Raw genomic sequence first — 16,336 nt, 5'->3', positions numbered from 1 at the left:
TGCAGATGGGCTCTATTCGGTAATTGAATAAATTATGTTTACACAGCGGCATCTATACACGAATTAATGGACTTTTTTTTATTATATGTATGTAATAACACGGGGAAATTACATTTGTGTGTATTAGAAAAGAGATCTAAACTTTGACTCCTGCCCTGAGCAGAGGCAGGTGAAGTCGTTAGTAAAAACTAGCCTGCTTCAATAGAATTTGATGAAAAGTAATCGATCCGACAATTAGATAGGCTCTTGATATCCAATTTGTACTACACAAATAAAAAAACCGATTAGTTAGTTATTTGAATGTTTCGATTTGTTACCAATTACATTTAGAGAGAGTGTTTCTCGTATAATTTGAATATAACTTAGTTAATTTTTAACTCAATCCTATTGAAATAAACAATAATGAGATGAAAAATTAGCAAACTTATTAATCAGTGACCGCAGTATTTGAAACACAATAACAATCAACGCATTTAGACATACTTATAACCATTTGTGTAAACACAAGTTTTCTTCAAAGAGTTTAATAACATGTATTATATATTTAGTATAAATATATAATGGGTTTATTATTATATTATGAGTATAGTATAATAATAAAATTACTTACGTAAGTAAACCCTGAAATATCCACACTTATTATTTTTAATACTCGTGTGAAAAGGATTTATTATAGTTGTTATTTGATATCAATAGTATATGTTACGAACTAGCTTTTTGCTCGCTACTTCATATGCATGAATTTCAGGAATAGACAAATCAATGTAACAAATCACTCCTAGATAGATAACATAGCCATGTGGTCCCGACAAAAAATTAGCCACTCCTTACTTTTCCTAAGGTGTTGTAAGAGGCGACTAAAGGGGTTTATAGTCGAGGAATGGGCAGCAGTGTTCTTCATAAAACATCACCAAAGCATAACTACGATTGCTAATCCACCTGCCAAGAGTGGCGACTACTGGACAAACTCCTCATATGGGGAAAGTCTATGTTAAGTAGTTAACGGTTAATATAATAATAAACTCTAGTTATCAAAATAAAACATACATCAACTTTAAGTTAGAACTTTTAGAATAAATCTGTGTAAACTGTATACGACTTAGTATAGAATTTTTTTCAATTATACCACTATTGATGTTTAGTTGACTTATAAAAAGTCGATCTACTCGCATCACAGAGAAACAAAAAGAAAACACTGCTGTCAGGGAAAATTTAAAATTATTACCCGATAGTAATACTTCTTTGTGGCCATGATGTAAATTTAAGTCTGGCCACATATATATGTTGATATTATTTTTCTACACGGTTTTTGTTTCTATTCAAATGGTTGTCTTGTCTTGTATCTGCACGTATTATATATATTGTTGTTCTAAAGAAAATTATTTTTCACTGTGACCCTCTACAAATAATACTGATTTCTTCTTCTTGTTTCAACGAAAGATATTCGGCACGCGTTACTGAATTATCATTCGTTTTGATACTATAGAACTCGATGTTGTATAGCCCGGGAAACAAGAGTTTAATAACATCATTGTAAATAGTATATTTATGAGGAAAAACATAATAAAAAACATGTACACTACATCATCGCTTCGCCGCTTTAAAAGTATCATAAATATCTTACTGTTTTTTTTTTTTTTTTTTGTAATTTCATTCGAATACATAATACGGTACATTAAACTTGCTATATTTGTATTTCTCGAACTAAAAACATACGTAGTTGCAACATATAATCAAGAAATATAAATTAATCTAAAGCAAGTTGATGTAACAAAGGCCCAAAAACATGGCTGCTAAATTTGTAAAACTAAACATTTTTTTTTTATTATCAATTTAAGTTAAAGTTAAGTGTTAAGTTTAACTCAATATCATATACACTTACTAAGCATATATTCTAACATATACCATGCACTCGAAAACATTGCTCGCTTTTCTTAATAAATATAATATAGAAATTTCATAAAATTAAAAATAAATAATATATTAATTCGTACACAGCACAATTTTGCCTCATGATTTTAATAATTGATATGATTATAAAAAAAACGTCAATAATAAACTATAATATGAGTTGTAAAAGCTACAAACAATAAGCAACAAGAAATTTCGAGTATATTAACTTACCAAAGTATGGCAACTTCAAAATGAGCTGTCAATCTTCAATAAAAATTAAACAATATTCAATATTACTGATTGATTATTTAAATAGTGCACCTACTTAATATTTTGTTTCGAAATTTTTCAAACGCTTTTATGCTATCAAAATATCTAATATTTTCAGTGAAAGCTTTATAAAGGTCATATTTTAATGCATTTTTTGAATAATCGATCAAATCGAAAATTAAAGAACTATTTAAAAAAAATTGACAGATAACAGCGTCGTTGCCACACTTCGGTAAGCTTCGGTATGAATGCACTCAAATCAAACAGTGCGCGTGTTGCCTCAAAGCTGTCACCGGTCGGATTCAGTGACGAAATGAAAATAAAAACAAAATGGCGGTGTCGAATTGAATGGTAACAGACGAGCCGGTGGGCCCGTCTCTTCGGGTTAACGACAACCCATTGCGCCCATACATCCAGCCGTATCAATTGATCACTCTAAAAATTTACACTGACTTGACAACAACAATGTTTGTAAAGATCATAAGAACTGTTAGCGCCCCTTTATACGACTTCAATGAATGAATTAATGAAATTTACCTTTCACGGATTGCAATATAAAAAAAATGCTAAAACAGTTCATTTAGATATTTGTAAGTAGGTAACCCTATTTCTATTTGGTCGTTGTGATACAATTACGTACAGTTATTTAGTACTGACTACCCACTCTAGCTTTGCACGACTTATTTGAAAATAAAATACAGTCCATGTAACTCACCTATAACCTTTATAATAAAAATATCATCGTTATTATATTAATTCAAACTTTCTAATAAAAAGAAAAATTTCTTAAAAAAGAAGAAAGTGGCTCCAAAATTTTCTTTGTTTTAAAAACCCCACTCTTGACTAAGTCTTTTCTTAAATGTGACCGAGAGGATATCACGAGTAGGTACATTATAATCTTACAAAGCGATTTGTAATAAAATAGCTATAAAAATATAAAAGTATTTACATATTTCAAACTTTTAATGGTTCCGTCCACTTTGGAGGAATAAAATTGTTTGAGTGAATAATCAAGATTCGAGATCAACACTTGTTCTTTTTTCTGTCCTTGTCTCATCAAGTTATTACATCAATATGACATATTGACGACAAAGTTAACAGTAAAAAATGAATATATGACAGGTATAAAAAATCTTAGCTAATAGAAGTGGTACAAGTCACAAACTATAGACCTATTGTATTTTTATTTTAATATTAATGTCAATGACACTGTTCCCAAAGAGTCGTATCAACTGATGTTACCTGTCATTTGTTTCCCAATACAAAGTGTAGCATATTCTATTGATACACGTAACTTGTGACGGTAAAGCGGTCAAGGTAATTCTCACAGTCGAGCCCATTAAGGAGACGAACACCACAGTAAAGTTCGCACTATCTATCTGTCTATCCACAAAATATTGATGGTACTTTTTTTGTTTTATACGCTTAGAAAACAATGTAATTAGTTTTTATATTTTTCTTTCATAGAAGTTAATTTTATTTTTATTTTCTTATTAAAACAAAATATTAGTAGAACTAATGAAAATACTTACAAAATACTACAATAACTATAATAACTGTAATATAAATATAATATTAAGTATTATATCGACTAATAAAGATATCTCTATTATCCCCAAGGCTTGATGGTGCAATCATATGCATCAGTAATGACTTTATTGATCTAATATTTACAACAGAAAAGGCCTTTAACCGATATTCCTTTAAATCAAAGCACAAAGAATGTTATTCTATAGCTAGATATTAAATTTAAAGTATTATTGTACTATCATATAGGATGATATGTATATTTTAAAATCATAAATGTAAGATGGAAGAAAATACAAATTATTCCGATCATAGAAATATATCTTTTAATTATAAATTTGTAAACATTTACATATCACAGACTATTACAATATTTAAAATAATATCGTATATATACTCACTCATATAAATAACAAATTTGAAATATCTACCAATAAAAAAATTCCAACAACAGAAAAAATCCAAGTAACGCAGAATATGTAATACATACTGTGGAATATATGCAGCCGCACAGTGTTAATTTTTTATATTTACTCCTACAATTATCTATATGTGTATCAACTTTTGATTTACATTATGCAAATTGTTTTATTTATGTCGTGTTAACAGAATAAATAAGCATATTATTAATTTAAATGCCTTATTGATATAGTGGTTGGAGTGTCAATCCAAGAGCTTTGTGTTCTGTGTTCATTCCCTGGCTATATATATAACTTTCGAACTTACTTAAAACCTGTAATTATAATTACTACTTACCTACACAATTCTAGTAAGGATTAATTTATATTTATATAACATTTTCCTATCTACCTTTATTGGTAGCATTAACCTTTTAATGTGTATAATTCATAAATATTCATAATTTTATTATATATTAATAACATTAGCGAGAAACGAATATCAATAATGGTTGAAAGTTTATCAAGAAGACTTGATTCCAAAGATGAAAAAAACAGTATCTGATCATTTGCTCTATAAATGAAGATGTATATTAACAGAAATATATGTATGACACTAGTTTTACTTTGATTTACTTATCACCATAACATCACAATTTTTACTCGATTAAAACTTTTTGTTTAACTATCTTATGATGAGCATTTGGCATTCCGTTATTGTTGCCTAACCTAATGGGAGACAGGCGTGACAGATATATATGCATGTATGTCTTGTGGCGACAATTATGATAAAGAAACATAATATTTGACTCGACTCCTTACCATGTTATATTTTTTTATTCTTGCGAAATATTGACAAATCGTGTACCTTACTTTTACTTTACTTTTTTTTAATTAGTTTAATACAACAAAATACTTCTCACCATGTTAGGAGTTACTAACGTAAGCAAAATATTTAATTATACCATAATACAATTTAATAAAATATATAAACATATTGTAACCTCTCGTCGCCTATCGCTTCCACCACACCCCAATCTGATGTCCCGTAGAGATGGACCATACAGATGCGTACGTGTCGTGTCGCGTAGTGTAGCCAGAGATAATGCCAAGTGAGTTGTGGGCGAGATGTGCCCGAGGTGGGCCCGGCATTCATCAGATATGCCGTGGGTGCGTACGATGCGAGTACTAGCTTAGCTCTGTTCAGAGACTAGGCACTCTTTATTATTTACAAAGAAATACACGCCGATTTTGTTAATGCACAAAGGTAACTCTACTCGTGTTAATTCGAGTCTTTCCGAAACTAGGCGGTATTAATAGAATTTTGAGATCTTTTAATAAGAAAACCATATGTATTTGATATTTTTTAAATTCGGTTATTTTTTTTGCCTCAGAACTCTATTATAAACCGATTTGAAAAATTATTATTCTAATTTTGTTTTATTAAAGAAAAATCAACACCTAGAAAATTTCATAATAAAAAAGGCAGTCCCAGTAGGTGAACTAACCTTAGCTGAGTCCTGGTAACTGACCCAGCCTGACAAATTCACCAGGAACTAACTACAGTGGTTTCCAGAAGACCACGTGGAGGTCGACCTGTGTTTATACAGCTATTTAAGCTAGCAATGAAGCCACTAGTTCCTGTCACTAACAAACCTCTCCCCAAAAGGGTGGTATTTAATTCTCCCCCTTTCCCCTTCTGTCGCCATAGCAACATATAAATGACGTATTCAGGTATAATGATTTACGTGGATTGACGTTTATAACATAATCCAGTTATTTTTACATAAGGAAAAACACCTAAGTTATTAGTGTTTACAATTATACAACATAATAATATATTAAAATGTTATACATATTGTTTCATAATAATAATACCAAATAGATATATAAACTCCATCGAGATCGAATGTAGTTTTAAGGTCGAATTAACTCCCTGGTAACAAAAAGTCCATTATCAAATAATCCATATACGATAGTGAATGACTTACTCTATCATATTGTCTCCAAAATATGCTCAAAATTATGCGGGCGCGTCTAGTGTTACGTCATAATATACCTCTGACTATCCCATAAGGGATTAAAGTCGTAAGCATAATTTTTCTACTAAATGCCAATGCCACAGTTGCCCAATCCACGAGTTAAGATTTCCTGTGTTGTGGAAAACAATTTTAATGTGGAAACCAAGGGCACCAACTTACTAATTAAGAATTTTATTCTTTAGAAGTTAACCTAATTGGTTCAACTGAGAATATTTATCTTATGTGACATTTTCATATAATATAATTTGAGTATTGTTATTATTTGTTTTACAAAAAATAATTTGGATATTTCCTTTCAGCCATTAATTAATTAATGTTTTATTATAATAAATAATCTTCTTAAGTATTGTATATCTAAAAATAATATTATAATTATATAAATTTATCTTATAAACGTTGAAAAATAAAAATATCGAATTAATAAGAAAACATCAAAAATATTTTGAGTGGTTTATAGCACTCCGTCATGGAAATAAACCCTTGCGATTAATTAAATTATAATCGATGATCATATCGCGATACCCAAGGAAAAAAAAACATAAAGTACATTCAAATTAAGAAGCTTCTTTTTTTAATTTTGTTGAAAAAATTAAAGAACACTGTCCAAAAGTCAACTTCGTTTTTACAAGGCGAGTTTAATAATCGTTGTAATTAGGCATTTTGTATGATAATCCGTTTGTTCGTTGGAGATTGGACACAACTGAGTGACCGGCTTCCTTGCTTAGGGTGCACCCCTCCACGAACCATGGTAATCGGTCAACACTTTGTCAAGCATCACGATCAATCAACAGGCTTACATATAATTTATTCCATGTACTGTGAAAATAAAATGTGTAATCCGACAAGCCATTATTAGTGTTTTATATGTCGTATTATACAAAAGCACAGTGGACTGCATAATAAACAAACAGAAAGTCTATTGTTCTAAATGAGTTGCAAGAAACTCTTCGCACTAGATGGCGCCATTCGTCAGACAGTAGTAGTATTGAGTTGCTAAGCACTCTCTTAAAGAATTGACGCCAATTTTTAACGATATGTTTGACGCAATTCGGAATAGCAAAATGGAAACCAACGCCTACAGACAACAGCATCATGTACATCTCAAAATACATATGATACCCCTCAGACATTACCTTTCCTGAGGACTAAGATATTATATCTTAGTAATCTGTAATTTCACTACCATATATCCCTTCAAACCGACACACATCCATCTATACAAAACTGCTTTGCAGCACAGACATAAGTCTTAAAAAGACCAACCAGAAATCAAGTGGCAAGCGAATCAATCGATGGAATTAGTATTACTACATGGACTTGCCATGGGATAAAATGATATAGCAACGTCCGATACCTCATTCCAACTCATGGAATCGCAAGCCTTTACGATTCCATCGATGGATTCGCTTGGCCCTTGTCTAGGAAAGCTACTCCATCGCTGGTAACTTTTTTTAAGTATAAAAATATGTATATTGAAATAAGCAAAGTATACACAAAAAGCTAAACTTACTGTATGAAGAAACTAACATGAAATATAGCTTCTATAGCTATATTTTTTTTTATTTATTTTTTTAGTAATTAAACCTTACATCTGGACAAATTTAATCAAATTAAATTCCAACTATTTACCTACCATGAATACCTGTAAAAAATAGCAATTAATAGACATCAATATATTAATTACACAGATTACATAATTTATAGAGACTTTCAAAAATTTTTAATTTCGGGGCTGATAGCTATATAAATATTTTTGTCCAAAATGCGAACGCAAATATTTACATTTTAAATGCTGCCACTTGCTTGCAAACGCGTGTGCGTAACAGTTTTAAAAATAATAATTAACCAATGTAAATATTGTGTCTGCTCTGTAATACAATCGATATCAACAGAAAGTATCTTTATTGACCTGTTGTAATAGGAGCCGATAATGATAGCCTGTTATTGCGACTATGCCGATGCTAAAAGTCAACATTTTACTTCTTGTTTACACTACATAGTTCTAACCATTTGAGTCATGTACACAATTTCGCAGATTAGTTTACATTAATTAAAATATTACCTAAAGCTGACGAAGGAAAGGTTTATTGGCAAAATACTGTTGCTATTATAAATGCAAAAATTTGTAATTGTACGAACGGATGTTTGTTGCTCATTCATGCGAAAACGACTGAACGGATTCGAACGAAATTTTGTATACAGATAACTTACTCATATGTCCTAACATAAGATACTTTATATACTAATTATTATGCAGGCAAAGCTGCGGAATGCATGTATATAGTAGATATTTTTTAATAGGTGAAAATAAAATGGTATCCCCTCCTGCCCTATCAGTGAGGAATGATTGATAAAGATGAAAGCAGGCCAGTTAACCCACAGTAACGAATACAATAAGAATGTACCACGATATTTTTTAGCGAAAACTACATGGAGGTCGACATAATTGGGTGTTTGCTAGCAATGTGACGGGTAGTCCGAATTGCTAACAATCTCTTCCCCCACAAAGACCGTCTATTGTTAACAATGGAGCTATTGGAACAATCCCTTTTCCCCCATACCATGCTAAGTGAAATGAAGCTGTCTCTTACCGCTGTAGTGTAAAGCTTCTTACAATATCTTGGAAATAAAAAAAAAATGCTAATTTTTATCAGATTTTAAGAGACTGATAACTATGCTTACGGTATTGTTATTGCCAGTGGTGGATGATGAGGAAGGATGAAGCCAGTTCCATCAGCCCAGTGGTTAATTTTTCAAAAATTAACCGCCTTAATATCCAAACATGACCACGTGGAGTTCAATCTAACAAAATTTACTGCTGGCAATGAAGTCACTAGACTTTGTCACTAACAATTTCTTCCATCTCCTTTTCAAAAGAGTGTTGGCATAATGTGATCACAAATATGTGACCAGTCCTTTTCATCCAGGAGGGAAAAAGATAGTCAGTAATGGGATGTAACTGCCATATTACTAATAATAAACTATAAAGTCAACTTCCTCATACTTCCTCCTGGAAACCATCGTGGTTAATTCTTGTTGAATTGGTCACTATGGGCCAACTTATACCACCTTTGTTCTCACCTGTCATCCTTCACTGTTACCTCGCCAACGTATACCGATAGCGCAGTATTTTAGTGAAGTCCCGTATTTAAGTGAATGTAAATCAAGCGAAGAATCGTCATTCCTGCCCCACTTCCTAAAAATTTTGTTTAGCGTAAAAATACAGATATCGTCTAGTCTCGTTATTAAATTTAATACGTTTTAATAAAAATAGACATAAATACGAGCTCCCGCTGATAAACAGGGGACTGAGGTAGTGTCATACAAACACAGCCAGCCTTCTGCACCTGCTTGATCACCGCGACACGTGTTCGCCATTCCGTATCAGTAACGCTACCTTCACTAAACACACATACAAAACTTAAACTTCGTATACACATAGAAATATTATTTCATAACTGGAAAAGGCCTCACAAAATGGCAGACATTCCTAAATAAAAAAAAAACATTGAATGAAATAAAAAATTCTCCATGCAAATAACTAGTTTAAAATATCATAATAAACGTTCATTTAAAATAACAGTGAAAACCGCATCCAATAATAATGAACTCAAAGTTGAAAAACACGTGTTTTTTTGTTGAGGTACTTGATAATTGTATTACTATTACATTATTATAGAAATACTAGTGACACTATATATATATATATATATATATATATATATATATAAGAGATCTTAATAAGAGCATTTATTATTATTTATTGACAGTTCCGTTACTTATATGTATAATAGTTATTCTGTTTTCATATATATTTGTTCATATTTATGTATGTGTCTACGTATGTATAGATAGAGTATCGAGCCTCAAAAACGAGTCAACTTTTTGTTAGCTAATTATCAAATTAGCTGACTCGTTTTTTCATCAGTTACTTACGCTGAATTATTGACGTATCTATATATATATATATATATATATATATATATATATATATATATATATATATATATATATATATATATATATATATATATATATACATATATACATACATATATGTCATATTATTTTTGCAACATTCCTTTATAAACCCTATACCTATACTGTCTCCTTTCGGTTTTCTTCTTTATGTTTTATTTCTATATTATTGGAAAACTAGTGAGTTTTCCAAATTCTGAAATTCACACGTACGTAGTAGGATCAAAAAGCTAGTTAAAATAAAAAAAATCGAGATCACCCAAACAACAAAGCATGAGGCCACGGCTGCAAAATCTCACTGGCATTCAGAGAAATATTAATCATTTGTTTTGACCAAACCGCTTCCCTTAGATTGTCACGTGAGGTCCTACAAGCGAACCCGTCATCACATCATAACTCATTTAGCCAATGCATGGTATGTAGATTATAATCTCCATAAATTGATTATGTGGGATCAATACAGCGCGCGATCAATCATCGAAATAATTCCAAACGTTGAGACAACGTGTGCAAAAAAAATGTCTCAAATTCCATTCATATTTTATGAAGGACCTTCCATTGTTTTTAACCGCTTATTGATTAAAATTAATTATTTTATTGTAAAAATAAATATGTCAGTATAAGTATTATTTGTGAATTAACGAAAATATAATAATTTTTATATACTTAACTATATTAAAAACAAATTATAAATATTATTATATTTACTGATTTTTACCCGTAAAATGGCATGACCGAAATATGCGAGTTAGCCAAGATGAAAAGTAGCCTAAGTTCATCTTAAATAGAACGTCTGTGCCAGTTTCATAAAAAAAAATAAGTGCATAAATTTTCATTATCCAAAAGACTTATTTTGTTCATATAGATACAATAATAAATCATCGTATAGATATAGCAACAAGTGGTGCCCTCTATGTTAAACTCATTCGAATAATTAAAATTAATGACGTCAACCATACATCATGAATTACACATTCTTACATAGATACGATGCATTACCTAACATTAACACGTTAATATCTACAATTTAGAATACATAGGACATTTGATAAAATCGTAAAAGAGCCGTAAAACACACAGGGACAACAGATAATAAAAAAGGTGCAAAAGTAATTAAAACACGACGTGAAGGTACAAGCCCGCCAGTTATATCTGTAATTATGCTGTAAAAATTGTGGATTCTTGTTATTGGTGCGGTGAACGTTACTATTTTAATATCGATATTTTAATGACGCTAGTGTTTGGCGCGAGTAAAACGATTATGGACAATCGTTTTATAAACGCTGTTCTTATGAACACCACACTCTATTATTACGTATTTTTAAGCGACTCGTAAAAAGAAGAGGTTCTACGATTTTGACAAACATTCTTATAGCATTTACTGCCATGTCAATTCCATACCACAGGGAGATTTTGTATAAAAGTCGATTGCTTGGGTACCTCTGCCCCATTCTTGTTTCAACCGTGAAGCAGTTGTGTTTGCATGGCTGTGTATCGGTTTGAAGGGTGGGATATGGAGTGAATTTACTGGGTATGGAGGAATAACACCCGAATCCCCAGGAATGGCAACGCATGGGGGGTATCATGGGCGAAACAGTATACTCTGTTATGTCCACGGTACTGCTCATGTCTATAGGCGACGGTTACCACTTTCCATCAGGTGGGCCGTCAGCTTGTTTGCCATTCTCAGTTGTATAGAAAAAAAAAATTTATTATGTGACGAATGAACAGTCCATGTTTCTTAGCAGAGCAAAATTCTGCTTGTTGTTTCATTGTCTACGGTCTATGGGTTTAGTCAAATTATTTGTGTTGACCACAAATGACCACAAAGTTTTATATCGTTCTATATTTGATTATTAAACTTTATTTAGAAGCAAAATATTTTTTTTTTTACAACACAGGGCAAACTATCATGCGGCTCACCTGATGGTAAGTGACTACCGCCGCCCATGGTCACGCACAACAGCAGCGGCATTGCAGGTGTGCTGCCGGCCTTCTATTTACTGACTTGTTCAATTTTTTATATCGCACGTAATTATTAATTCAAATATATATTTATCTATATGTATGAATAGAAACACATTAAAGATTACAATCTTGATAGTACATTAATACATGAATTATGTTTATAGCATGCAGCTTTGATGGGTAACAATTACTTAATTATAATTTAATAAGCGCAATATTACAATTTGTTTTGTTGCACAGAATGTGTACGCTTTTATACTTTACCGTGCACGATATATCGTGCATAACGATTTTATCGTGGCGGAAAATTGCAAACGCATCTCGTATTGCAATTGCATACGAATGCATACGTTTTGCTCTTCTATTATATTGTCACGGTAAAATCGTAGTATATCATAGAGAGAACTATAGAAACGCCAAATAGCGTCACAATAATTTTAGGTTTGTGACAATGTTTGGCATATTATGTTGAAGACATAGAAAGTCTTTTTTTTTTTATACAACTTAGAATGGTAAACAAGCTGACGGCCCACCTGATGGAGAATGGTAACCGTCACCTATAGACATGAGCAGTGCCATAGACATAACATAATATACTGTTTCGCCCATGATACCCATGCGTTGCCATTCCCGAGGACTCAGGTGTTATTCCTCTGTACCCAGTAAATTCACGCCATATCCCACTCTTAAAATCGAAACACAGCCATGCAAACACAACTGCTTCACGGTTGAAACACGAATGGGACAGAGGTACCCAAGCAATCGACTTTTGTACAAAGTCTCCCTCTGGTAGAGTTAGAAAGTCATATAAATAATAATCGTTAGATATATTTTAAAATAGTATCAATGTATTAGATTATTTTATATATAACACGAAAGTGTGCATCTATATACGATACACGTATCGGACCGTGAAAAGTGTTCCTTTCCGCTTCATATTCTACAACCTGTTTAACGTCAGATATGTATAATGAGAAGTAAAGACTCACCTGAAATAATCATTCTTGCATAATATATTGCTGTCCCGGGCATAGCACCTCTGTTCCGAATCCAGTGGCATTTTACACTCACAGCACCTCAGGCAGGGGGTGTGCCAGCGTCTCTCTAACGCTAATAAATAGTAACGGTCGGTGATACGGGCCCCGCAGCCGGCGCACGCGTCTTCGGCCGGGGCCTGAGGGGGGTCGTCCGGAGGCTCCCTCTTGCGACACGAGGTGCAGTCGCGGGGAGACCCGGGGGACGCCGCCGGGGCCACTGGAGACAATTCCCCGCCTCCCTCGTATGCCGACGATAGATACCTCTCACTCTGTTGCTGAAAACACAAGGGGAGTGTCAATTGACAAGTTTATATTATCTAGTAATTTCTAAAGCAAGAAATTGTGAATTAAACAATTTTTTTATGTATATTTATTTAAAAGAATACCAACACAACTACATACATACTATGTTTATAACAAGCATTAAAATATATGATATCAATATATATGTTTTGATTTCTATGTTTTGCGACATTGTGATGATTCTTTTTTTTCTTATTTATTTCGTCATAATTACTCGTAAAATATAATTGTAAAATTTCATCAAAGATTTTTTTTTTATTTAAACTAATATTATAAAGATTAAATGCTTCTTTTGTTTATAATGAACTAGCGACCCGACCTGGCTTCGCACGGGTGCAATATTTGTTTGTGTAACTTTTAAACTATTCACAACTTTTTGCTAAGGCTTGTATTTTGCCGAGTGTAAAAATATTAGACTAATATTCTCTAAGAATTTAAAATGAACGTTTTGCAAATTTTGTTTTACTTTTAACACAAAAAAAAAATCATTTTTTGACGCAAACTTTTTTGCAAAGCTAAAAATAATGAATATTTTTACTTTTAAATTTTATGCCTTTATTTCAAACCGTTCAGGCAGCGCACGCCATGTTATAGAATTTTTGCTGACTTTAACTACATTTATTGTGATTAATTGATGAAAATATATATTTACCAAAACAAAAAGTAGTTTATAATAACATTCAGGGATAATGCACCTTTCTAATAATGAAAGAATTTTTAAAATCAGATGAATAGTACCGGAGATTACCGCAAACATCAAAACTCACAAACTTTACCTTTTTTAAGATTTGTAAAGATAAACTCAAGATTAAGTCTACGTTATCAGCGAGTATTCATTATTGTAGCTTTATAGTTCTTTTATTTTCTGTTACTTGTCTGTTCCTCTCAGCTAATATTGTATTGCGAACTGGGCAGTAGAAAAATTAAAAAAGAAAGTTTAAACATTAATTTTGACCCTCGCATACTAACATGACGAGTTCAGCTGTTTACTTTTTTTAATAGGTACAAATTTACAGGGTACAGAGGAATAACACCTGAGTCATCACCTCATAAATGGCAACGCATGGGGGGTATCATGGGCGAAACAGTATACTCTGTTATGTCAATGGTACTGCTCATGTCTATAGGCGACGGTTACCACTTTCCATCAGGTGGACCGTCAGCTTGTTTGCAATTCTAAGTTGTATAAAAAAAATTATATGGTAACCTGTGCTATCGGTATACGCAAGCAGGACACTAGTCAAAAGTGATAGGTGAAAATGAAACAGATTCGTTAGCCCGTCATAATAAATTCGTCTAGGATTAACATAATTAGTTCTTCTAAGTTAAAATTGCATTTAAAATTGCACAGAACTGGGCAGTAATTTTTAATTAATTTTTTTTAATTAAAAATTTACTATCCAAAAAATGCTTTTTACTTGATTTATTAAGTTTAATTGATTAAAAATTTATTTATTATTACCATTGACATTAGCTTTGTTTTAATTGGATCTACCTACCTACACGTACGACGTCGGGGTGGATCGCAAGTTTTTAATATAGGTACCTACATATATAATAATTATTCACATTTTTTTACATCTGGGTTTCCTCCGTTATTATCATATATATATATGCTAGGCCTCCTAATGGGTACATACATTATCATACATACATAATAGATACATATTCATACAAATATTGCATTATGCAATCTTTTCAGCCGTCTTAGTAATTAATTTTAAATCAATATCAGTATAGTGTAAAAGACCATATAATTTTAAATAAAAATATTAACGCATATTATTATAACTGAAAACTGGAATAATGCTGTCCATGACAAATTAATAATCAGTTTAGTCATACACCACACATAAATCTCTCATATTAAGCCATTTATAACACAAAAAAATTACATACTTATAAAAAAATACAAGTGAAATAATTTTTCTCTTTTTAAAATCCGCATAGTTATGTACTAAAAAACAATTCTAGCTAAATTTGAAATTGTATTTTTGTACTTCTATTGCTAACTGAACTCTATAAATTTTTTCGCAGTAATCGAAAAAAGATATTTCAATTTAAAACACGGTTCATCTATTACAATCCAGTGAATTTTCATAAAAAAACCTTGTAAACGACACATATAGAAACATAAACGAAATATGTGTATAATTATTATGCACAGTTAAATGTATACATAGATCTGTACTGATATTATTTTATATACATATATTTTTTTTCAAACATCGAATTCATACTTGATTCAGATTTTGTAACTTATAGCAAATGTCTTGCCGACGGCAACTTGACTAAACTTAATCCAATAAATTGATTAAATTTATATTATATTATCAATGTACTAAACACTGTGACAGATAAAAAAATGTATTTTAATATAATAATGATATAGAATGTAAATATATAATAAATAGTACCTACTTACTATCTAGTTAAACCACAAAATATTATTTATAAAACAATCCCAATCCTATCTCGGGAAAAGTTACAAAAATATATATTAATAAATACTAATTTAAAAATAAATATTACACCTAAAATAATTCATCCCTGTATGTATAATAAAAATATAGTTTATTACAATAATATGTATTTAACTGATTCATAATTTTCACTTAATTGCAATTAATTAATATGGTCATAAACTTATATTTTAGAATTTTATTGTGCTGCCCATCCCTTGCCCTCCCTTAGTCGCCTTCTAGGTCACCTATGGAAAAGGAAAGGGTGGCCTATTCTATGCCGGGACCACAAGGCCACTTCTCTTTCTTACTATTCATACATTCTTGGTCTAGGTGGTACTAGTCATATATTCAGACTTTTTATTGGATAAACAGATAACGTTTATTAGTAACTGTTGCATCTTAAAAGTCATAAGTCGGGTCATCGGTCTGTGGGTTGAGGTTTGTTTGTCTCTTAA

General features: G+C 31.5%; 1 protein-coding gene across 2 annotated transcripts in view; it reads right to left on the bottom strand.

Moving 5' to 3' along the window:
* LOC113516752 (protein apterous-like) overlaps positions 1–16,336 on the bottom strand; it is a 118,053-nt gene that overhangs the window by 90,323 nt on the left and 11,394 nt on the right. For both annotated transcript variants that reach the window (XM_026901230.3, XM_026901223.3), the window contains exon 2: positions 13,066–13,388. In XM_026901230.3, the coding sequence (XP_026757031.1) occupies positions 13,066–13,388 (323 nt within the window). The remainder of the gene's footprint in view (positions 1–13,065; positions 13,389–16,336) is intronic.

Source organism: Galleria mellonella, unplaced genomic scaffold, assembly GCF_026898425.1.
Source record: "Galleria mellonella isolate WM207_F2 unplaced genomic scaffold, CSIRO_AGI_GalMel_v1 utg28, whole genome shotgun sequence".
In the NCBI taxonomy this organism is placed as follows: domain Eukaryota; kingdom Metazoa; phylum Arthropoda; class Insecta; order Lepidoptera; family Pyralidae; genus Galleria; species Galleria mellonella.
The sequence above is the reverse complement of the archived record's forward strand: the minus strand, read 5'-3'. Positions and strand labels throughout refer to the sequence as shown.